Genomic DNA, 22,278 nt, shown 5'->3' with positions numbered 1-22,278 from the left:
ATTTCGCGCGAAAACCGTCCGATCCTTGTTTAGATGTAGATCAGCTGGGACAATAACAACAATAACGGCCGATAACGGGGTCGGGACGGCGCTTTTGTAAATGGGCCGTGTACGATGTGAGCACCAGAAGGACCAGCGGCTGCTGTTTTAAAGGATGCGTGTGTATTTTGCCGCTTTATTTCCTTACATTTCCAGTTTTGTCGGACTGCTTCCTGCGTGCCCCAACAAAACGAGGGGGTTGAAGAATTGCGGCTAATAACTTAGCTAGCATGCTAATCTGCCCTATATATTCATATTCAACGATAAGTCTGTATACTCTGCAGAACTAGCTGTCGCTTTATCGTATATAGTCTCAAAGACGCTTTTGAGTTATGGTGATGCCTTTTGCATTGTAGATATTTTATTTCGATAGCTCACTCCTGGAATGCTGCTATAAAGTTTTAATAGCCATTTAGTTAAGCTCAGTCTTGGATGTAACATTAAGGATAAATAACATTGTTTTGCACCCTTAAATGGGTAGTTTTGCCGGCTGCATCGGGTTGTTTGCTAACTTGTTTAAGTCTTTGTTGTTAGGACACAAGCTAGCTCGCTAGCAGGGTTGGTAGCTGTGTTAAGGGCAGTGTGGCCAGGCCTCGCGGCTGTACTGTACTGACAGGAGAGATGAAAACAATAGATTAGCCTGCTCCCTTGCTAGCTCGCTAACCACCAGCGTTTAATACTGTTCCGGTCAATTAGCGACCCTTTCTTTGATAACGCAGTAGCGGCTGAGACTGAGCTCGCAGAGTTTGGTATGCATTTTGCAATATTATTTTATTTGCCAAATTTCCTGTTTGGCAGAACATCCTGTCTTGCTGTTTCACCACCAGCCTAAAGTGTTTTCAGCAGTTAGCTTCAAATAGGTTGTCATTTATGGCTAAGTATTGTTAATTATAATGTAGTTGCAGTGGCTTGTTTATGGACATTGAGGTGGACAACAGAGACAGAGGAACTTTTTGAAGAAATGTTCAAGCTGCTTATGAACACCTGCAAGCAAACTTTCACAAGGTTTCACCGTTGTTCCTTAAATTCACTGAGCGCAGCAAATTCAAGTAGGTGTTGATACTGTCAAACTGCAACCTCTTGGTTTGTGACCCCTCAACACCCTCAAAGTCCAGTGAAGGGCTGCTCAGTGACGCACTGCAATGTCAGAGACTCTGATAACAGGGCAGACATCGGAGGATCTGTTGGCTGACTTTGAGACTTTGCTGAACTCTGGGAGTATTGACCTGGGCGAGGACCACCAGATAGTGATCATCACCAGCCCCAGCAATGAGGGACTCCACCCGGCCGCTGCTCCCACCAGCACGGGGGAAATCCTGCTGTTTGCCACGCCACAGGGCCCCGCTGACGTGGGGATTCAGGACAAGAGACGACCGGCTCTGGGAAGACCTCCGGTGAGGAGAGGGGGGGTGGGGGGGGGGGTGGGAAGAGGGTGGAGAGGGAGAGTTGAGCGAAAGTGAAAGAGCAATAAAGGAAGTGGTTAGTTGAGGAGCGGTCCTTGTTGAACATATGTTGAAATGTTTACATGGATGTGCTTCTGTCTGCATAACATAGTGTGTGTATATATAATTAGATTTATTAAGTCCACCCCCCTGTTGCTTTAAGATGCTTTTCATTCAGTCCTTTCCTTCTCTTAATACATAATTAGTACATACTTGCAATAACATGTGGTTTATAATAGTGATAGTTTTTTGACACTGTTTGTACAACATCTGTATTTCATCAGGTAAAGAGGAAGCTGGACCTGGACAGTGACCATCAGTATGTCAGCACCGCTCGACCGTCTGTAGGCCAAGCTCCACCCTCCACACCTGCCCCTCCCAGAGGTACACACACGCACACTGGAAGCTTATTCTGCTGATTTCTTTTTTTTCCATTGTCACCCAAAATTCACAGTAGAAGCAACACATCAGCTGCACATCAGCCATCCGATCCATACATGCTCTGACCTTTGCTACAGCCATCATTGTCCTAAAAACAGCTGTCCGTTTATCAGCACAGACAGCGGCCTGCCAGCCTGTTTTTGTCTTCACCGGGCTGACCTAGCATCAGAAATATTTAAAACTATTCGCCTGTTCAAATGACAAAAGAGTTTTTAAGCATACAGAAAGACAATGGACATTATTTATTAGTTCATGTTTCAGTGTTCCTTCTTCCCATTGATCTTGATCAATAGTTGAGGATCAAAAGTTGGAAAGATAAGATTTTTGTTAGTTTTTTTCAGTGTTTGGTTGATAAATGAACACTATACAAATCCTTGTTGTGTTTTTCAAAATGGGATAAATACAAGACACAATGTTTTGACAAGCAGTGCAAATGTGAACTGTATTATAGGAATTATATATTAAAAATGGCAAGCATATAATAGAATTGGTTCATGGCAAAATTGCATGCAGCAGACACCGGAGCAGCACATGTACTATGAATAAAATGCTTAATGGCTTAAAGAATGACACACAAACATTTTATCCCATATCTCAAATTCTCCGTCTGTAAGTGGAACCGAAAGTCACTACGAAATAATGTGGAACTGATTAGAAGCAACTGAGATTCAGGAACATTTTTAAAGATGTGTTTCTTAATCTGAATGCTGTTTCCTTTGTATTTATCTGAAATTATCAGCTTTATAGGATTTGTATAAAATCATGACATTTATATGACAGGAGTAAGTCATGAGTAAATGGGCATCACGTCTGTGTAATTTGACCTCCTTCAACACAGAACGTTAGCACAGGACATCACGCAGGGAAGGAACAACTCAGGACGTGCTGGTTAGAGAGAGAAGTTGCTTCCAGTTGCTTCAATGATCTGCCACATGTCTTATTTAATTCAGAAAGATGTTTTTGATTCTTTTCTGAACAGATGGGATGCTCCTCTGCACTGCTGCATCAGTTTGTGCTGTATGACAATAAGGGATTAAGTTACAGCCAGTAGCTTTCACGAGGACAGAGACTCCCCAGTGTGGTTTTTAAACCCATGTGCGTTTCCTTTCCTTTCTCTCCAGTTCCTCGAACCACGACGGAGAAGTCACGGTACGACACCTCCTTGAACCTAACCACCAAGCGCTTTCTGAACCTGTTGTCCCAGTCAGCTGACGGCGTGGTGGATCTGAACTGGGCCTCGCAGGTCCTGGACGTCCAGAAGAGACGCATATATGACATAACCAACGTCCTGGAGGGAATCCAGCTCATCTCCAAGAAGTCCAAGAACAACATCCAATGGCTGTGAGTACAGAAAAGCCATGTGTTACCAGACCGAACAGTACTGTTGAAGTGTTGTAGCAGCAAAGCAGAAGAATGTAAATGAAGAATAAATACGACAATGTCAGATTGGTGTGAAATACAAACAATTGCAACACTAAAACATGATGAGTACAAGATGAACAATCTGAAAACATTAATTACAGCCTGTGAGCAGAAAGGCCCTCACTTCAGCAGTAAAATATATAAGTGACAGGTGTGTTTAGACTAAACCACTTGATTTTTATTGTTATTTTGTTTGCTTTCTTCTCCGGCAGTGGTAATCGAGTTGATACGGCACTGGTTTCCCGACACAAGGAGTTGCAGAGGGAGGTGTGTGACCTCACAGAGGCGGAGGAGCAAATGGACGAACTCATTTCCAAATGCAACCTACAGCTCCGGCTGCTCACGGAGGACCCACAGAACAAGAAATATCCTTCTGACAGGAGACTTGCCAACTGCGTTTCTGTTCTTGTTCATATTCTGTTCTTCTCATTCCGAGTTATTTGTTTAATTTTGCCAGTTGACATAGACGGCAAAGCTTTATCAAGACGGTGTTGCCGTCTTGAGCTGTGTCGTTCTCTGTATGGCACCACTTTCAGCTTTATTGTATTCCTTAACCGCTGTTTGTCACGTTGGGTTATGTGCGGTGCCAGGACTTAAGGAAGTCATTTGATTCCCCAGACCAGCTGGTGATGGTGATCAGAGCGCCACCGGAGACCCAGATGCAAGTCTCAGAACCCAGCAAGGTACGGGCCTTGAACACGATTCAGCTTTTTGATTTCATGGCTGTGGGATTTTTCACATGACCGGGCACATTTTCTCTACGTGTCTCCAGGGTTACCAGGTGTCGCTGAAGAGCACGCGGGGTCCAATCGACGTCTTCCTCTGTCCAGAAGACAGCTCCGGCGTCTGCAGCCCCGTGACAGGAAGTAGTCCCTCGAAACCCAACGCTGACCCCTCCCTGGTCCCGTCCCCCACACAACCCGCAGAACAATCGCAAGCAAGAACGTCCGCAGCCGCCCTGGAAGTGGGTTTATCGTCGTCGCCAGAGTCCACGCCATCCACAGTGACAGCAGCCTCCCAGCAGGAGCCCTCGTCACTGGGGTTAGGTGGTGACACAGGTGAGTGTTCACATTTGTCAATAATTAAAAATGTTGAACTATTTAAGTGATACTTCTCAGAAAATCTTCAAGGGTAGCTGAAAAAAGGCAAAACAGAGGCTGTGGTCAACTTGGATTCATGTCAGCTAAATACACTGAAAATGTGAAAGATTTGAGCTGCAATCATTTGAAGCTTTTGCTTATGTGAGCATTAGCTTTAGCATTAGCTTTCTGGATGTGGTAATGACAAATGAAACCTCAGCAATGGTAACCGCAGCCCTCACAATCACAACACAGATGCGTCATGTTACGCAGGGAGTGTTGAAATCTCAGCTGGGACTGAGCAACAGCTTAAAAAAAAAACTTGCATTGCAACTGTTTTCAGTAGCAGCTCACACAGAGATTTCACCACAGATATTGCGCAAATCAAATTACAGCACCACCATCATCAGTCAGAACCAAAAATTCACGAACCCTGAGGAGCACAATTGTATGGGGGCATTGCAGAAAAAAAAAAAAAGATGCACCCGCCTAAATGACAGAAATGTCTGTGGGACTGAAAAACTTTCACCTCTCATACCCATCATTTCCTTACTGCACATTTTCTCACTAAATAAATGTTAAATGATCTTCTTTATTGACGTGTTTATTTATGTTATGGTGTGTATTTTAAAAGATAATCCATCATTGAATTGTTATAAACTTTATTTAAATGGGGAGGACCTTTGAGAGCAAGCCCTCTTTTACATGGACGTCCTGACAAGGATAATAAAAGTACGCAAAAGTTACAACATACGTCAACAAAGTGTACAACAAACAGGCCAAAGTCATTAGCATCAGTTGAAGTGACGCTCATGCGTTCACGCTGCTCAGTCTGTCATTTGGCCTGCAGTGAGGCTGAGCTGCCGGCGTGCTACTCCCAGAGATCAGCTGGGTTTCTTCTCTGCTGCCTTTCATTTCATGCCAGTGAAGATAACGTGCTTTTCTGATCTCCTGTGTCTAAAAAGCAAAGCTTAACATTTTTTTTAGAGAATGGGAAACGAATTTCTAGAGTCCCCCTTCTCATCCAGCATCTTCCCACAAACGGTGTTAGCCGTGAAGGTGTTTTCAGACAGCGAGCGGCTCCCCGTCGTGCATTTTGAATCATTGCCGGCGACTTTCAGTCCATCATAAACTCTGAATGCGTGTGTTCCTGTTCATGAAAGGCAGCTGGCCTCCCTCTCCTCGCCACTGAGGTCAGCCATGTTTACATTGAAAACAACGCAGGCGGTGGCAGCGGCAGCATCCACTCATCTGAATGCACCTTTAGGCGTCCAACTAATGGTCACTTTCATTATAGAACAATCTGTCAGTTATTAGATTTGTTCAACCAACAGTCCAAAGCCTATGAATATATTCATAGCTCATGAAAACCACCAAGTCCTTACATTTGAGAAGCTGAAAACGCAAAATAATTGCAGATAACGTTTCTGTCAATTGACTAATTGATTATTCGTGTGTATTGTGTGCTTAAATAGTAATTGATCAAAATCCAGTAGCAACAACTGATCCAGTATTTTTCACTCTTGACTGTCTTCCACAGAATCGCTCCTGGGAGGAGACCCGTTTGCCAGCCTCGGAGACATGCCCGATTTTGACCTTTCGCCCCTCTCCTCCTCGGACTTCCTGAACGGGGAGGGCCTCTCTCTCCCGCTGGACGGGTTCATCAACCTGTCCCCCCCTCACAGCCACGACTACCACTTTGGACTGGAGGACCACGAAGGCATCAGCGAACTGTTTGATTGTGACTTTGGAGACCTATCACAGGTTTTGGGGGACAGTTAAATGAGAAAGGAGAGGAGGAGCCTTCCAGGTCTTTGCCTCTGTTCCCTGGGGCTTCTAAAGGACGACTGGAAATCAACAGGTTATGGACGAATCTTTGACAAAAACCCTGACATAATGTTGTGGGTTATGGGAAAATGTTTTGTGTAGTAATTGGTCGTGATCTGCAAAATACTACCCCAACTACAAAAATCTCAAAAAGTCCCCTAAATTGTACAGCACATGATCAGCACTTCTCTTTGGCCATTGGAACATCTGAGACCAAGACTTTAGCTTTAGTATAGCTATTTAAATTATTTATATGAATTTTATTTTGATATTTTTACCAAGTAAGGGTTTCGTTGTTGTTAATGTTTTATTCAAGTGATTGTGCAGGTGTCTGAGTGCGGAGTACGGACTCATCGGGCTGGTTTCCTTAACACTGATTGGCTGACGCGCTACAGCTCATGAGGCTGGTTTCTGAGGTGGCTCGAGTCTGAGGTGTTTTCTCCAAAAGAGAAACGTTCGCAGGCCGAAGCTGCGTCCATGAAACCGGTGTTATGAGGAGTGCAGATTAAGTGCTGGGTTGTCCAAAAGCATCTTAGAGCCGCGGTGCAGTTTCACACTCTGTCCACAATGATAGAGGTCATTATAAGCACAACCATGAAGGCTTCTCCATCGATAATTACAGTACGTTTTGTCTGAAACACTGGAGTGCTGAAAGGCTGGTTTCTGTCTGTCTGACAGTAACATTCAAGGTATAATTGGCCCAACTTCCTGGCAAGATTTGCACATGTTCCACATTCTCCCACAGTGGACCAACAATAGTTTGTAATAAGAAGCTAAAGGTCCATTATATATTTGCCCTCCAAATGCACTGACCATGAACTAAGATGCTTTCGGGGAGCTTGACCTTCATCTTTCTTCAAATAAACGATAACGCAGAGGTTTGCCGTGACATTTTGAACATTTGTTATTTTTCTTCAAAAGGCACGTTTCCTTTGGTCATGTGGAGAAAAGCCATTTAGAGAGTCCAAAGGACCGAGATAGAGACTCCACAGCGTGACAGGTAATGTGGTTTTGAAGGAAAGATAAGGGGTTCAAATCTAGAAGGTCCAGGTATGTTTGATCGGTGCGGCGGAAACCAGGCGATCGTAGTTTGCTGCAGTTAAGTGTAAAAACGTATACTGAAGATGTTCTCCAGTAGTTAGCTAGGCGTTTAGCCATAGTCTCAGGTGTTTGGAGCAGAGCAAAGTCTTAAATCAATGTTTTCGATGCAAACATGGATGGGAGTGTAGCCGTTTTAGAAGCATGTCACGGGTGTCGCGTAGGTTGACAGTAGGTTTTTACAGGTTTAGAAAATGCTTGATGACTGAGTGTGTGGGTTGGTTTTGTGTGTGTGTTTGTGTGTGTTTTTCGTTCCACTTTTCCAACCAAGAGTTCAAGTGAGAAAAGTTGACCGGATGCCTGGAGGTGAATGCTCCTAAAACCACCCACCTGTTATTTCTACATGTTATCATGTAGGGACGCTCCCCGCAGGCTCAGCTGATCCTCACAAACCCTGAACTCCACACCGATTCCCAAAACGCTGGAACAACACAGCGTTGTTTTACAATTCCAATCAGTGCGAAGCAGCGATGCCTTCAGGAAGGGTGAAGTGGAAGTGAGACATCCCATCATGTTATATGCACAGAAAGTCAGCGCTCATGCCTTAAATCAATGACCGCTACCGTGTGAAGGAAGATACCTGGGATATCTTATCTTAGCTCACAAAGTATCCATTCTTTCTTTTTTTTTCTACAATAGTCCTGTCAGGCTCCCTCCTCACCTGCTTCGTACCACACTGATTTTCAGTTTAAATAAGCAGCAATAACAAAGATGTTTTCCCATCATGTACTCAGAGTATGAGATGAGAAACTCTCCGGCTGTGTGTCTGTTTGTTGTACTTAGAAATGTCTGCGTCAAACTTTTTTTTTTTTCTTGTTCTAAGTAATGTAAGCTAACACGTTTTTACATTCCTGAAGTATTGGGTTTTAATATGTGTGCGGGTGCATGTGTGTGGAAAATACAAATTGTTTTGTTGTATTGCGTATTTATTGAAACAAAAAGGGTTTGAATAGAAAAAAAAATGGTACAACATTTTTGCTTTCGTTTTCTGGCAGGAAGCGACTTTGCATCGATTAATGTGTCCTTGAGTGGTGAATAGAAGTATTTTGTTTGTAAATTAGCATCTCATTAGTTTTATATTTTACTATGTCTTTGTCCCCTCATAGAGAATATATTTCCCTTTCTTGTGCATGTGCAACCTTTGCATTGGTTAATGATGCGACAAAAATATTTTTCTAGAGGAAAATCTTCACCAATACAGTATATTGGTCGCTTTGACTGAACGGACCAATGTGTAACTTAATTCTCCGTATCTTGTCAGCCTTCTCTGTCACATCAGTTTGGTTTAAAGAGATCTTGATGTTGCAGGCAACATTGCTAATCTAAGGTTGTACATGTATCATAGTGTAGCCTTTTGGTGCCTCAAACTGTCGTGAATGTGTGAAAACCTTCTGAGTCGTCTTTTGTTTCCTGAAATGTTTCCTTCAGGTCTTCGGAAACCTGAAAATCCAGCGTATAATTTCGGCAGCATCTGAAAGGTTTTAAACTGACAGCAGCGCTACAAGCCACGACAATGTTCGGCTTCCTTTATAACCCGTGTAACTGTTAGAACGTCATATTATCTGTTTGTCTTGGCCTTGAACTTCAATCGGCGGTTGAACTGATCAACATTACTTGCAGAATGTGAGCAGTTCATCTTGTCCATCTTTGTGAAATTTGCGTCTTGTCGTGGTTCCCTGCAGGACTAATGCAGTGCCTTGTTAAGGTAGAATATTAATTGTCGATGTATTGTCAGATCAGGATTTCTTTTCGCGTGCGGCCATGGTGACGGAATGCAATGTTTTCAGGTGTTTTGTGTGGGTTTTGTCAGATAACGTTCGTACCAGGGTTGAAGTCAAATCACCTTCGGGTAAAACTCAGATACGTCTGACGCGTATCTGTGGGAATTGTAGGAATCACAGCATGTAGGAGGAGACAGAGGAACATTCGATCCAAGCTATACAACACTGTACATTTTGATAAGGTGTTAACTTTCTGATCGCAAATTCTTAAAATCGTCTGTGGTTTAACAGATCAAAGTGAATTGACTCCAGCCCTGATCCAGTCAATATTCAAAGTGCTTTTAAAGGAAATTTATCCAGCAACTTAACAATCAGTCACAGTTATTCTCTTTTTTTATTTTACAAATTTTATTTTTGTCGCTCCATACTGGGGGAAAGAAAATACAGGTTTGTACTTGTGGATTATTAACGGGCCCCAATATGCCGTTTTGTATCAAATTTTCTTTGACAAGAATAAAAAGTTAACTATTTTTGATTTGACCCGTTTGTACCACATCTTGTCTTTCTGTAGCGCAGAAGTGAAGCCGACACTGATGATGCAATAGCTTCTTTAACCATTTGCATTCATTTGACATGACCTAAGACTGATGATGACACCGCCAACCCCTCCGCTCCTCCCCCTGAGCCCATCAGCCAGCACACCTGCTCCTCATCATGCATGATGCTATTGTTCAGTCTACCTGTGTGGCTCAGCGTTGAGGTTTGTCAGCATTTTCCTCATGGTTTCCTGACCCCTGTTTCATTTTGTGTTTGCTGGTGCCTCAGGTTTATGTCCTCCTGTGATTTTCTGCCTGCCCCAGTTCAGCTCCGGTCAGAAGCAAAAAGCAGGATTTTACATCGTAGCTGGTTGAGGTAGAGCTCATTTTTAACTCGGACTGGAATTAAAGGTTATTTCCATTATGGGTTAATCTGCTGATTATTTTCCCCTTTAATTACTTGATAGTTTAGTTTGTAAAAGTTCAGAAAATAGTGAGAATTTCACAATAACCCGAAGCCCAAAGTGACATGTTCACACTGCTTAAGCATTAAAGTAATAATTGTGTACCATAATCAGCGAATTGAAAAACTAAAATCATACTTTTTGTTTCTCAGAAAATGTACTACACATTTTCTTTAAGTACTGAGACTGTGATATTATCACTGACAGAAATAACCAGAAAAAATAAATGTAGAGGTCGGTTAGCTCCTTTTCCAGCAGGATCATCACATTCTATAACAATTAGTACAGTCTCACCTGTGCAGCTAGAGGGAGGCCTTCACCCAAAACAGTGAAGAGGGGACAGGAAACCAGCAGAGGAAGCCAGTCAGTAGTGCATGATATGTAGCAGACAACTGTCAGTTGTCTCTAAAATGTGACTTTAGTGATGAGTCTTTCGGTGTAAAAAATTAGTAAAATGTTGTTGCTTGATTACTTGACACTGTACAGGTGTTTCTATTTTTGTGGCCACTCTGTGATTTTGTGCATATCATGGAGCCTGGCTGTTGGTTATTATCACCTTCAAGTACTTAAAAAATGTAATTGTCTTATGTAATTTAAGGTCTTAAAGGAATAGTATCTCAATTTGTGCACAAGCACCCATATATCAATTAATCGTATTTCACTGTTCACCCAATTAATATGTTGTATTATATGTTGTGTCTGGTTTGTTTAATCGGTCTGTTTCCAGGCTCTTTTCTAAGCTCAGATACCCGAGATACTGATTTTCTCTTCAAACTCTCATCAAGAAAGCAAAACTGTTCTTTGAAATACAATCTGAAAACGCATCACATTTAAATGATTTTCCTTTTTTCCATTTACCTAACATGCTTTTCGTTGCGTGCATGTGCTCTATGTATTCCTTAGGTTGAGGGGTCATAAATCTGATGGATTTATGTCCATGATGGAAACCAGACAGCGTGCATGCATGCGTGTTGACTCTAAAGTGCTCGCAGGTGTGAATGTGAGCGGGAATTTGTCTCTATGTGCATGTTTGTCTCTGTGTGTCAGCCCTGTGATGAATGGTGACCTTTCCAGGGTGTATCGCCCAACGTCAGCTGGCTCCAGAACCAGCAGAACTGCGAGTGTATTAACCTTAACTTTTCATCTTGCTCCATCATTAGATCAAAATTTGAATGCTATGAGTTATGGCAGCTGACAAACTAAGTGAGACATAATCCCACAGGCTCAGCTGGGCTGTGTTTTTAGTGCTAATTAACAAATGTTTGCATGTTAACGCACTAAGTTTACATGGTAAATTTACAGTTCAGCGGCTTTGCTTTCTCTAAGGTGAGCCTTAGAGTCATGTTTCACAGAGTTTCCCACAACAAGCTGCACACTCACTGACAGATGGGCTGAACTGTCAGGCCGACAGACAATTTCACACTGACGGGAGCAGCTCGAAAAACCAGTCAGCAGTTCATAGACAGCTAACAGAGTCAATCCTCTCTCGAATTTCAGTGAAGAGTTCAGTTACAAGGCTGATCAAACATGATGAAAGTCTCATCAAACAGCCTCTTATTCTATAAGACAGAATGTGAAAGTGAACCAGACCCCAGAAACCCCACAGGCCCGAGGCTCACTGTACTAGTTGGTATTCAGCCATATGTTTTGTCCACCTTATTTGTATAAAATTTCAACACTTTACAATGTGAAGTCATCCAACACCACAAACCTTACCACAGCCTCATGAATGACATGAGAGAGTTGAATCAGCAACCCCCTGACAGTGTCAGAACAAATATTCATTCAGTGCTGTGCTGGATTTATCGGGCAGCCTCATCTGCCTCAGCTCCTGCTCCTTTAAAAGTTTCTTTACATAGAGTCAGATAAACTAAATGTTACGCTTGGGGAGACTTTCAGTGTTAAATAACCCAGTACACTGTATGCTTAGACACCAGCACTTGTCGCTAATGCTGCCGGTTTCAAACTGTTAATGAATTCCTGCTTCTGGGGCTTGGTTCGCCACTGTCGACTGCTGTGAGCAGAAGATAGAAAAAAGAAAAGAGGACAGTGAGATGTTCATCAGCAGGAAGGTGGAGCCTGCTTCTCATTCCTTCTGTCACTTGTAACACCTGCTGTCAGACAATGGACGGCATGCAACAGAGAGCACACAACATCAGTGGTGAGTTCACTCTTTACGCCATGCTTCTTCTCCAGAGAGAGGCGTGTGCATGCTTTTGGGTTACTTTCAAATGAAACCTGTAACCTACATCAAATGAATGGCAAGGCATTAAGCATTTTAGTCGCTGAGCTGCTAACAAATGCACATCGACTGCACTGTTAGGAACGTGTGACAGCTGTGGTTGCCGAGCAGAGTGTGTGAAGATTGTGAGGATAATGTAGCAGAGGTATGTGACCGAGGCGGTGCAGATTTTCAACATGTGCACGATAATGTGAAAAGAAACGACTCAGCAGAGTAGAAAAACATTTCTACTGTTTTTTTTTCCTGGACTAAGCATTGTTTTGTATTTTTTTTTCTGTTACCCACCAACCCTGTGATTCATCTAACACACTTTGACCTTTATCTCCAAAAGTGTATCCTGTGAAGGAGAACAGTGTTTCCTCTACAGTCTTTAGATCAACATTATACACCATTTGTTTTTCCAGGCACTGACGAAGGCCACTGCCGACTGAGGCTAGTCAACTTTGAGGCTCATGAAAACCAAACTTCCCATGAGACGCAGGGCCTCAGCAAAAAGCACCTGGTGGTGCGACGAGGGAAACCGTTCAAAGTCACTCTGCTGTTTGGCAGCCGGTCGTGGAGTCGTTACACCGAGAGACTGGTCCTGAAGGTTTGGCTAGGTATAAAACATGGATTCGGTCAAGACTGCGTCATTTCCGAAGAAAAAGTAACGCAGTCTTACAGACGAAACGTCCATTAGCAATAAAAAGCACCCTGACTCAAACCCTTTCATCAAAACTTTCATCATGCAGGTAATATGTCAAAGAGGATCCCAGTCCAGTTCTCTGATGAGCAGTCTGATCCCCAAGGCTGGTCAGCCAAAATCTACCCAGGCGACAGGCAGCCAAAGTCCGTTACTGTCCACATCTGCTCCCCCGTTCTGTCCTCGGTGGGTCTGTACCAGCTCCAGGTCCTCATAGAGGCCACGCAGAACACAACGAGCTATGCAGTGGGAACATTTGTGCTGCTCTGCAACCCTTGGCTGAAAGGTGCGTCAACGCACTAACACTCCTTTCTGATGTTGTCCACATGTTTTTGCTGTTGTCTTGTCCTGGAAGTCATTCCACACCACTGCCGTTGCTTTTCAGAGGATCCCGTGTACATGCCGTTGGATGTCCAAATACAAGAGTACATCAAGAATGATTATGGGTTGGTGTACATGGGCACCCATCTGAACAATAGTGGGCAGCCCTGGTCGTTTGGTCAGGTGTGTGACACTCAGCTATATGCAGCTATCGTGAATGGATCATGTAGTGGATGTATGGATGTTAGGAATATGTATGTTTCCAACAAGCAGTTTGTTTAGCTCAGCTCATTATGCATTAGAAATGTTGTTTTCATGTTTCTCTCCATTCCAGCCAGGTCTTTCATTACCCCTCTCCTGCAGGACAACACAACCTAGTCTAGTGCAGGCAGCAGGGGAGGGGTCATAACATTTATTTGTGGGTCAGACTTCAGTATAGCTACATCTGTGTTTCCCTGTGTGCAGTATGAGCCTGGGGTCCTGGAGGCGTGTCTGCAGCTCCTCCAGGTCAGCCCGCAGCACCGCAGAGACAAAAACAAAGACTACGTCCTACGAGCAGACCCTGTCTACCTCAGCAGGGTGGCCTGTGCTATGGTGAGAGACAGCACTCACAAACACTGTGTGCACGTGTGATAAATACGCACAAACATGCACATGCAGTCCGTCTCATGCCAGATTTGTCACTAATAGTATGATTGACATGACCGGAAGCAATTTTCTCTGCAGTTTCATGGTGAGGAAAGAAAGCAAGGTCAGCAACGATTCTCTGTTTTCTCGCCTCCTGTCCAAGGTGAACTGTGAAGATGACCTGGGTGTTTTGAAGGGGAGGTGGCAGGGCAGCTACAAAGACGGTGTCAAGCCTACAGAGTGGAGCAGCAGCGCTGACATCCTTCACCGCTGGGTCTCAACTAACTGCAGCCCCGTGCGCTATGGGCAGTGCTGGGTCTTTGCATCTGTCCTCTGCACAGGTGCTTTGAGTAACTGAGACACAAGAATACATTCATGCCAAAATCATGACATTTAAGTGTTGTCGAGCTGACTCCAATGCAGAGCAGTTTCCCAACATCTCATTTCATTTTAATTGGCCTGTAGAGTCCAGTAGCATTCTTAGTAATCAAAGGTTTAGTTTCTTACAATGGTCCTAACCAGTGGCGTGCACGCGTGCTAAAGTGCCCTCTTGGACTCCAAAACGCGTGCTAAAGTGCCCTCTTGGGAGCCAAAACACGCGCTTAAGTGCCCCCTGGGAGCCAAAACGCACTTTAAAGTGCCCTCTTGGACTCCAAAACGTGTGCTAAAGTGCCCTCTTGGGAGCCAAAACGCGTGCTAAAGTGCCCTCTTCAGTGGCAAGGACACGCTATTTGTGCCCTTTTTTTCCTTTCCGCCCCTGCCCTTCAAAAAGTCTGTGCACGCCACTGGTCCTAACATAAGTTAAACCCATTGAAACTCACAGTCACTAAATTTCAATCCAGTTGAACACCTATAAGACACAAATGAGGGTATATCTTTTCATGAATGCTGTTCATCCATCCGGTAAACCATCAGAGCACCAAAGCTGTTCTGGAGGCTCGTGGTAGACCAACACCTTACTAAAGCGGTTGTTTTTTTCTTAAGTTGATCACCCATCTGTATTGGGCAACTTGTGGAATGACTTTTTGCAAGGATTGCCTACTAATCAGTGGAATCAAATCTGTAAAAACAGCACTATAGACCACTGCAAGTACCAATGTTTCAGTGGGTTTAGCTCAGCCCATTTGGAATACTGTTTGTCAAAAGTTGAAACCTTAGATAACTGTATGACCAAAAATGCTACTAAATCTGTAAATGCCTTAAAGGAGCACTCTAAATACATAATGTAATGTATGGTGTCTTTTGTGGCAATGGAGGAGCTGTCTAAAGTCTAAACCACCCAGAAAATAAGCATCTGCTGCTCGATTTTGGCCATTCTTTTTAAAATATGTCTCTGTCAAGTCCCCCAACTTTATGAAAGTGCTGAATTGCTGTTTTTTCAATCAATTTTTCTTTCTATTTTGGGTGAAAATATCATCACCATCATTACTTCATTTGAGTTATTTTTTTAACATGCTTAACATTTCAGGCCTAAATTCATCAGTACAGATGATTTCTAAATCCTGGTCTGTCTGGTGTTTAAGACTGATGTTTTTTTTTTTCCTCCAGTGATGAGAGTGCTGGGGATTCCCTCCAGGCTGGTGACAGTTTTTGATGCAGCCCATGACAGTGATGGCAACATGAAAATTGCAGAATATTACTCAAGCACAGGGGAAAAGCTCAACCTGTCAAAAGACAGCATTTGGTTGGTGTCTCTTTCACAGTTGGTCTTTTACTTGTCTATCGGGATGATTTGCCATTTACATTTAGTATGAATTTTTCAAGAAGCACTCTATTGGTTCACTACAATTAATTGTTTTGTTGTCTGGCTTAACATTCAGATTGACATCAACATCTAAGTCATATATCTACTGAATCGCCTGTGCTCATGCATATTATTCCTCTTGAATGCTATGTTTGCTGCTTTATACATGTGCATATGTCTGCGCACCCATGCCTGTGTGTCCTCTTGTAGGAACTTCCATGTGTGGGTGGAGTGTTGGATGAGGAGACCAGACCTCGGTGCAGGGTTTGATGGCTGGCAGGTCGTGGACCCGACCCCCCAGGAGAAGAGTGCAGGTGGGTCCCTGATCGAAGTGGCTTTCAACATGGTGTTGCCATTTATTCAGAATATGTTTAACTCAAATTTGGACACAAATCTGGACCACCTAACTCGTGAGATCGAAGCTGAACACATCGTTCTCTGCAGGGACGTACTGCTGCGGCCCTTGCCCGGTAGCCGCCATTCAGCAGCGCTGCCTCGGCACCCCTTATGACTTCGCGTTCATCTATGCCGCTGTTGACGCTGAGGTCCTACGACTGATTGTGCGCAACGGACGGGTGGTGGGCAAGACAGTGGACACTGAGTGGGTGGGACGGCTCATTTACACCAAGAGCATCGACTCAGACAAACCGGAGAATCTGACACAGACTTATAAGAGCAAGATTGGTAAGACGAGGTCCCCTGTCTGAGGCTGAGAGAGATCTACTGAGTTAAAAATACATTAGGTGCAGTGAATGGTATCTTCTTAAAAAAGCAGCCAGTTTGTGCAATGAGAAGAGTCAGCGTGATGCAAATGCAATGCATGCATGCACAGTATTTCAGCAGAAGTAGGAGGTTTTCTGTCTTTGTTCTCCACATGTGTTCTAAAGTTTTCTCTCTATTTCCTGCCTTTTTTTCAGAGGAACAACTCGTCAGGATGATGTCATGCGGTAGCCGTCTAACAAAAAGTATTCCTCCTCCTTCCCCCATGCAAGGATACGGTACATATCCACATACCAGTGCCTTAAATTTAATTGGCACCTTAACAGTCCCCTGTGGACTTTTTTTCCCTCTAGTGCTATGGAGCTGGTTTTATATGAGTTGGTTCCTGTTCTGTTTATCTCGTGCACACACGTGCATGTGGGATACACGTTCCTGCAAATGGCTTCACACTATTCCGCTAATCTACAGGCGGAAGTAAATTGGCCAGAAAGTTGAAGGGTAGTGGAAGGAGAAACCATGCAGGCCAGGGAAGACAAAAACCGGAGGTTAATGTGGAAACATCCTGATTCAAATGATCGCTGCTGTTTTCTGTTGGCCTGAAGCCATCCCACAGTTTGTGCTTGGACAGGAATACATTTCCTCCAGGCACACTTCACATGAAGTACAATGTTAGCTGCACAGCAGATAATTGACAGCTCTCGCCATCACTCAGACAACAGCTTTGACTTGATTGGACAAATGCACCACTCCCTGGTTGGCCTTTGTTTCCAATTTTCAACCTGGAGAAGCTTGTCAGCAGTTCTGGAAACCTCAAAGTCCTCCTTAAATATCCACATACCAGCTCTGAATACTTAGGAGACAAGAAATAAGTCATGCATTTCAGATGAAGCTCTATTTTATGTCTTCAAAGCCACACACAGCATGTGGCCTGGCTGCTTTATTTTTTCTCTTGCCGAAAGGTACCCTTTTATCTTCTTGATGAACTGTTGATCTTTTCCCCATTTGATAGCGTTGCTTCTTTCATGACTAAATCTCTCCCACTTTTACAGCTGCTCTTCCAACACAAAATGCTTCTGACTCTAGTTCATCGTCGAGAGAGGCAGGTAAGCTCCCATTGTACTCACGCTGGCACAGTGCATTTACTGAATCACTATTTTGCCTTCATTTTCACAATGCGACGGCGTGTTTGCCACTGAAAAGTAGGAATACTGTTATAGTCAGAGGTGGCTGGCACCATATGTACTAAAATATATATGCTAATAGATAGTAATATGCTCAGCAGTAGTAATATTAGTGTGTGTGAATTGGGAACTTTGATGAAAGCATTTTAGACTATATACATTATATACATAATGCTGCATCTGAAATCATTCCCTGATCCATTCATTTACTCTTTCTCACATGAAAAACCCTCAATACTTCATTCTGTAGTGAGCAGTATAATGAAATTTCTGACATTTATGAATCAACATCATTTTGCATGCATCACCCCAGACTTCTGGCAGACTGGTAGGCGAAGCTTTGCATTATTAGTATTCAGGCCATTTCAATTCAAAACATACCACGACTTTCCAAAATGTGAAAACTTTTCCAGTCAGTCTGGATGATTGGGTGCAGAAAATATGCACAAGTAGCCCTGATAATATTTGTGTTGTAATGATATGCTTTGTGTTTAATGTGATGTGTCTCTACAGGGAGGTTAGATGTCAAACATTACAAGCTTCAAAGTTGTTGTGGTGACCAGATAGGAAACAATGTTCACGTCCCTCCCCTTCACCTCCAGGAAAAATGCCACCTGGTTTGGAGGTGTCCCTGAACATAGATGAGGTGCCATCACTGGGTGACAGCATCGTCATATCCGTGACGGTCACAAACCCGTCGAGCGGCCCCAGGGTCCTGATGGCACACCTGAACGCTCAGCTGAAGGAATACAACAGCAACCCGCAGGAGAGCTTCTGGAAAACACGCAGAAAAGTGCACATTCAGCCAGGTGGAGGTGAGGAGCCCAGCACATTTATGATTCACTATTGTTAGAACTATTGTTGCATGATCTTATTCAATAATATTTCATTTTTAGTATAATTTCCTCTGTTGGCTTGGACACAATTGTATTATTATTTGATAAATGAAACATCCACAGAACTTTAAAACGAACGCTAAGAATTATTTGAAACTTCTATTTAACTTGCTTTGTTTCTCATTTGTCCTCATCCTTTACGTTCTCTGCAGTTTTGAAGCTCCACCACACCATCCTTCCCTCTGAGTATGAGTCTGTCCTGGCAGGTGATGACATCGTGAACGTGGCAGTGGTGATCAAGGACGTGATGACCAAGGAGAGAGTCCTGGCTGCACAGGAGATCAGCATGAGCGCTCCACCGATTACCATACAGGTAGGACAGCATCCAGCGTCCTCGCTCATCAGCTCGCAGAGTGCTACAAATAAATTCTACAATGTTGTCGTCTTTTCTTTTCCGTCTTCATCTTTGCTCGCTTTGATCTCTTTCATGAGTGTCAGTTGTACATGACAAGACAAAGTTATGATTTTAATGATGAGCAAAGACAGAAACTCATATCGTAGAGAGGTATTCAGCATTGATCTCTCAGTGTGCGTCTATGCAACATTAGGTCGGAGCTATAAATCCTTCGGTTTCACACTCATTAAAACATTTCATGATTGCTGATTACATCATATTAGATGCACAGAATTTGCCATATACAACAGGGCTCAGTCAGTTTAATTCCCCTGTCACACAGTGTTATAGTCTAAGAAGCCACCGTTGTAAATGACGTGTACTGACACTTCTAACTATCCAGAACATGCAAATTCACCATATGTTGATCTCTACTGCTCAGCCAATAGCACACCTGGATCATACTGAACTGACTTGAGGATATTATTTATTTGTACTACCATAATGCACAATTAGAAACTATTATTAATTAATATGAAAGAAAATCTAGAGCGACTGCTAACCAAAACTTTTCTTTCCATAGAATGTGGTAAAATAATTTGAGTCCATGGATCTTAAGATCGTAATCTTAAGTCTTTGTCAATTATAATGCATTATCAGAAGACAGTGACCTTGTCTATCATGGTTTTGCTGCATTTTCATGGAAATCAGTGTTGAAAAAAGCCAAATCCATGGGATTGTATTTGATGGCTTCGCTGTGTGTTGCCATATAGCTTATTCTGAATTTGATGCAGCAACATGTTTCAAACAAGTTTGGACAGGAGCAACAAAAGACTGAGAAAGTTGTGGAACGCTCCAAAAACACCTGTTTGGATCATTCCACAGGTAAACAGGTTGATTGGTAACAGGTGATAGTATCATGATTGGGTATGAAAGGAGCATCCTGGAAAGGCTCAGTCGTTCACAAGCGAGGATGGAGCGAGGTTCACCACTTTGTGAACACATGATTGTATAAAGGTGTGTCACAACTTTTTTGATATCAGTGTTCAACAATTCTGGATTCTAAAGAGCAATTTGCAGCACTGGGTGCTGCAGTGCACTGTAATTGTCATGGTACTGATGTTAATGCAAAGGGCATGGGCTCATCAAAAAGCATGTCCTTTATCCTAAATTTAGATCCCCGTTAGCTTCCCCTAAGTCTCCACTAGTCTTCCTGGGGTCCACGCAAAACCAGCAACAATAATAACAAACAATTTCAAATCATACAGCATCAAAAAAAAGGAAAAACAAGCTGGATCATGAAATAATTCTCTATATATGAAAAGGTAAACAATATAAACTTCCAATGAAAACACATAACAAATAGAAACAGACAGAAAATAAAAAGAAAGCATGTTCAAAACAGCAATAACTGAAAAAAAAAAAATTTGATTTTTGTTTTAGTGACATTTTATATTGAAGCAAATTCCAGGTGGAAGACACTGGACAGCTTGTTTGTGGACATGGCACAACCAGACGACCAGTATTACCAGTGTCTCATCCTGTAACTTTTCCGCAGATTGAAGGAGGGAACGGCGTCCAGATGAAGAAGGAGCACACAGCCCGGGTGTCCTTCATCAACACTTTGACCAAAGCCCTGAGTGGAGCTGTGCTGACCATCGAGGGATCCGGCTTGTTGCAGGGCAAACACGAGGCCAGGCAAGTCTGCTTGCAGCTGGACTTGAAGACACGCAGTAAATCATCACTCGCAAGTGGTCTTTCTGGTTGCTGCCTGCGCGGCTCCTTAAGATACCAGAGGTGTTGTTAAAAGAAAAAAAAAAAAAGAAGCAACACTCCCAGTCCCACGGTCACATTCCTAGGTGTCACACACATCTTCCTTGTCTGAGCTGGGAAGAAAAGATGGCTGTTGGTTTAAGTGCCTGAGGAATGCAGTCTGGGAATGCTGTCAGCTATGTTGGTGCAGCGGCTGGGACATAATGTCGCTACATTGTGGTCGAGTTGCTCAGTGGGTAGAGCAAGCGCCCGTCAACCCCAGGGGATAAATTTACTCGTGTGTTCATGCAAAGACCCCTCTTCTTTTCCTCTCCTCCTTCAATATAATAGCATGAAAAACTGCTGAAACAAAGGTGACAATAGCTTAAAAATTCAATGTCATGTAAAACCATTTGAGAAAAAAGATGAAATAGAAATGTAGGTGACAGCACAGTTCAGATTCATGTGTTGTTCTGCAGGTTGAATCTCTAACTTTCCATACACATTCTATTTTCTCTGGGTTGCCAGGTTTGTCTGCGTTGATCAGTCTCAGCAGTGAGGCTCAGAGTTTATGGACCAAAAACAACTCCTTATTAAGCCTAAGGAAGGTTGACATGCATTTTGTGTCCGTATCACCTCATGGTCGAAGAATGCAAAGCGCTCTTTATTGAAACTTAGCATCGCTATATTTTTCAGTGTATGTAAGTTTCTATATTGCATATTGGGTTATTTGGCTCCCGTTGTCTCTACCTCCTTCACAGCTTGAACTGGACAAACTTTGTCAATGAAAGTTTAAAAAGTTTAAAATCCATCTTTTCCTTGTTTGGTTCTATTTCCCTCTTATTTCAGTGCTCTGGAGCCGCGGTGGCTTTTTATTGACACGGATAGTGACGCAAAAGCTTCATCACAGAGAGGAATGAGTTAGCTAATTAGAGGAGAGATTCAGCAGAAACATCTAGTCGAGAGGTGACACATCACATGCTAAATACTTGAACAATGAAGCTGCTTTGGCAGTTGCTTTTTTGGCTTGAGAAAGGGCAAAACGGGAGGTCCGGGAGCCAGAAAAATCTCACAAATTTGCTGTGGAACATCAAATATCTTGCTAATTGCCCCTGTTGTTCATCGTCTAACGCCATTACTGACTGTTGTACAAAACAATGGATCTCCAGACTTTTTCAGGGCTGCTGTGTGCATCTTTGTCAGAGCTGGATTTTGGAAAGACTAAATTTCTCCTTTCTTTCTACCAGACTGGTTCTCATGCAGCCAGGGGACAAAATAGAGAAGACGGTGTCCATCATGGCCACCTCGCCTGGCACTAAACTGCTGATGGCCACGTTCTCACACAGCAGCAGCCCCGGCATCGTTTCCAGGACTTTCCACAAAGTCTCTGTCGTAACTGGATGACACTGACGAGTCCGTCCTCCCTAAAGCTTCAGCAGCTGGAAGTAACCTACAGCACACATGAATGTCTTTGCGCTGAGACAAGCAGGAAGTGCTCATTTTTATTCTTACTGGATTGGATTTAGATTTTTTTTTTATGTCCACATCTCGAGCAAAGATGTCTTATTGTGTGTTTCAGTAAAGTGCACAGATTTAGTAATCCCTGCTGAATAATGGATTTCATCATACAATATTTCAGTATTATACCAAACATGATTATAACCTTTTTTACATATTTAACACAAGCCTACACATACAAAAAAAAAACAT

General features: G+C 43.1%; 2 protein-coding genes across 2 annotated transcripts; both read left to right on the top strand.

Annotated features, from left to right (window-relative positions):
* The first annotated feature begins 62 nt into the window (after nucleotides 1-62).
* On the top strand, nucleotides 63-9,609 carry e2f1 (E2F transcription factor 1). Its single transcript, XM_041945833.1, has 7 exons — nucleotides 63-1,433; nucleotides 1,766-1,865; nucleotides 3,044-3,263; nucleotides 3,557-3,709; nucleotides 3,913-4,027; nucleotides 4,117-4,402; nucleotides 5,964-9,609. The coding sequence occupies exons 1-7, from the start codon at nucleotides 1,182-1,184 to the stop codon at nucleotides 6,203-6,205; spliced, it is 1,368 nt and encodes a 455-aa protein (XP_041801767.1). The 5' UTR covers nucleotides 63-1,181; the 3' UTR covers nucleotides 6,206-9,609.
* A 1,747-nt stretch (nucleotides 9,610-11,356) lies between these two features.
* LOC121613405 (protein-glutamine gamma-glutamyltransferase 2-like) lies at nucleotides 11,357-21,972 on the top strand. Its single transcript, XM_041946786.1, has 13 exons — nucleotides 11,357-11,395; nucleotides 12,679-12,910; nucleotides 13,043-13,279; nucleotides 13,379-13,497; nucleotides 13,780-13,908; nucleotides 14,105-14,282; nucleotides 15,490-15,625; nucleotides 15,896-15,999; nucleotides 16,130-16,369; nucleotides 18,189-18,401; nucleotides 18,635-18,795; nucleotides 20,375-20,514; nucleotides 21,816-21,972. Exons 1-13 carry the CDS (start codon nucleotides 11,357-11,359, stop codon nucleotides 21,970-21,972), a joined length of 2,085 nt encoding a protein of 694 aa, XP_041802720.1.
* The last annotated feature ends 306 nt before the right edge of the window (nucleotides 21,973-22,278 follow it).

The sequence above is a fragment of the Chelmon rostratus genome, chromosome 10 (assembly GCF_017976325.1).
Source record: "Chelmon rostratus isolate fCheRos1 chromosome 10, fCheRos1.pri, whole genome shotgun sequence".
NCBI classification, from domain to species: domain Eukaryota; kingdom Metazoa; phylum Chordata; class Actinopteri; order Chaetodontiformes; family Chaetodontidae; genus Chelmon; species Chelmon rostratus.
This window is presented reverse-complemented; position numbering and strand designations above follow the sequence as displayed.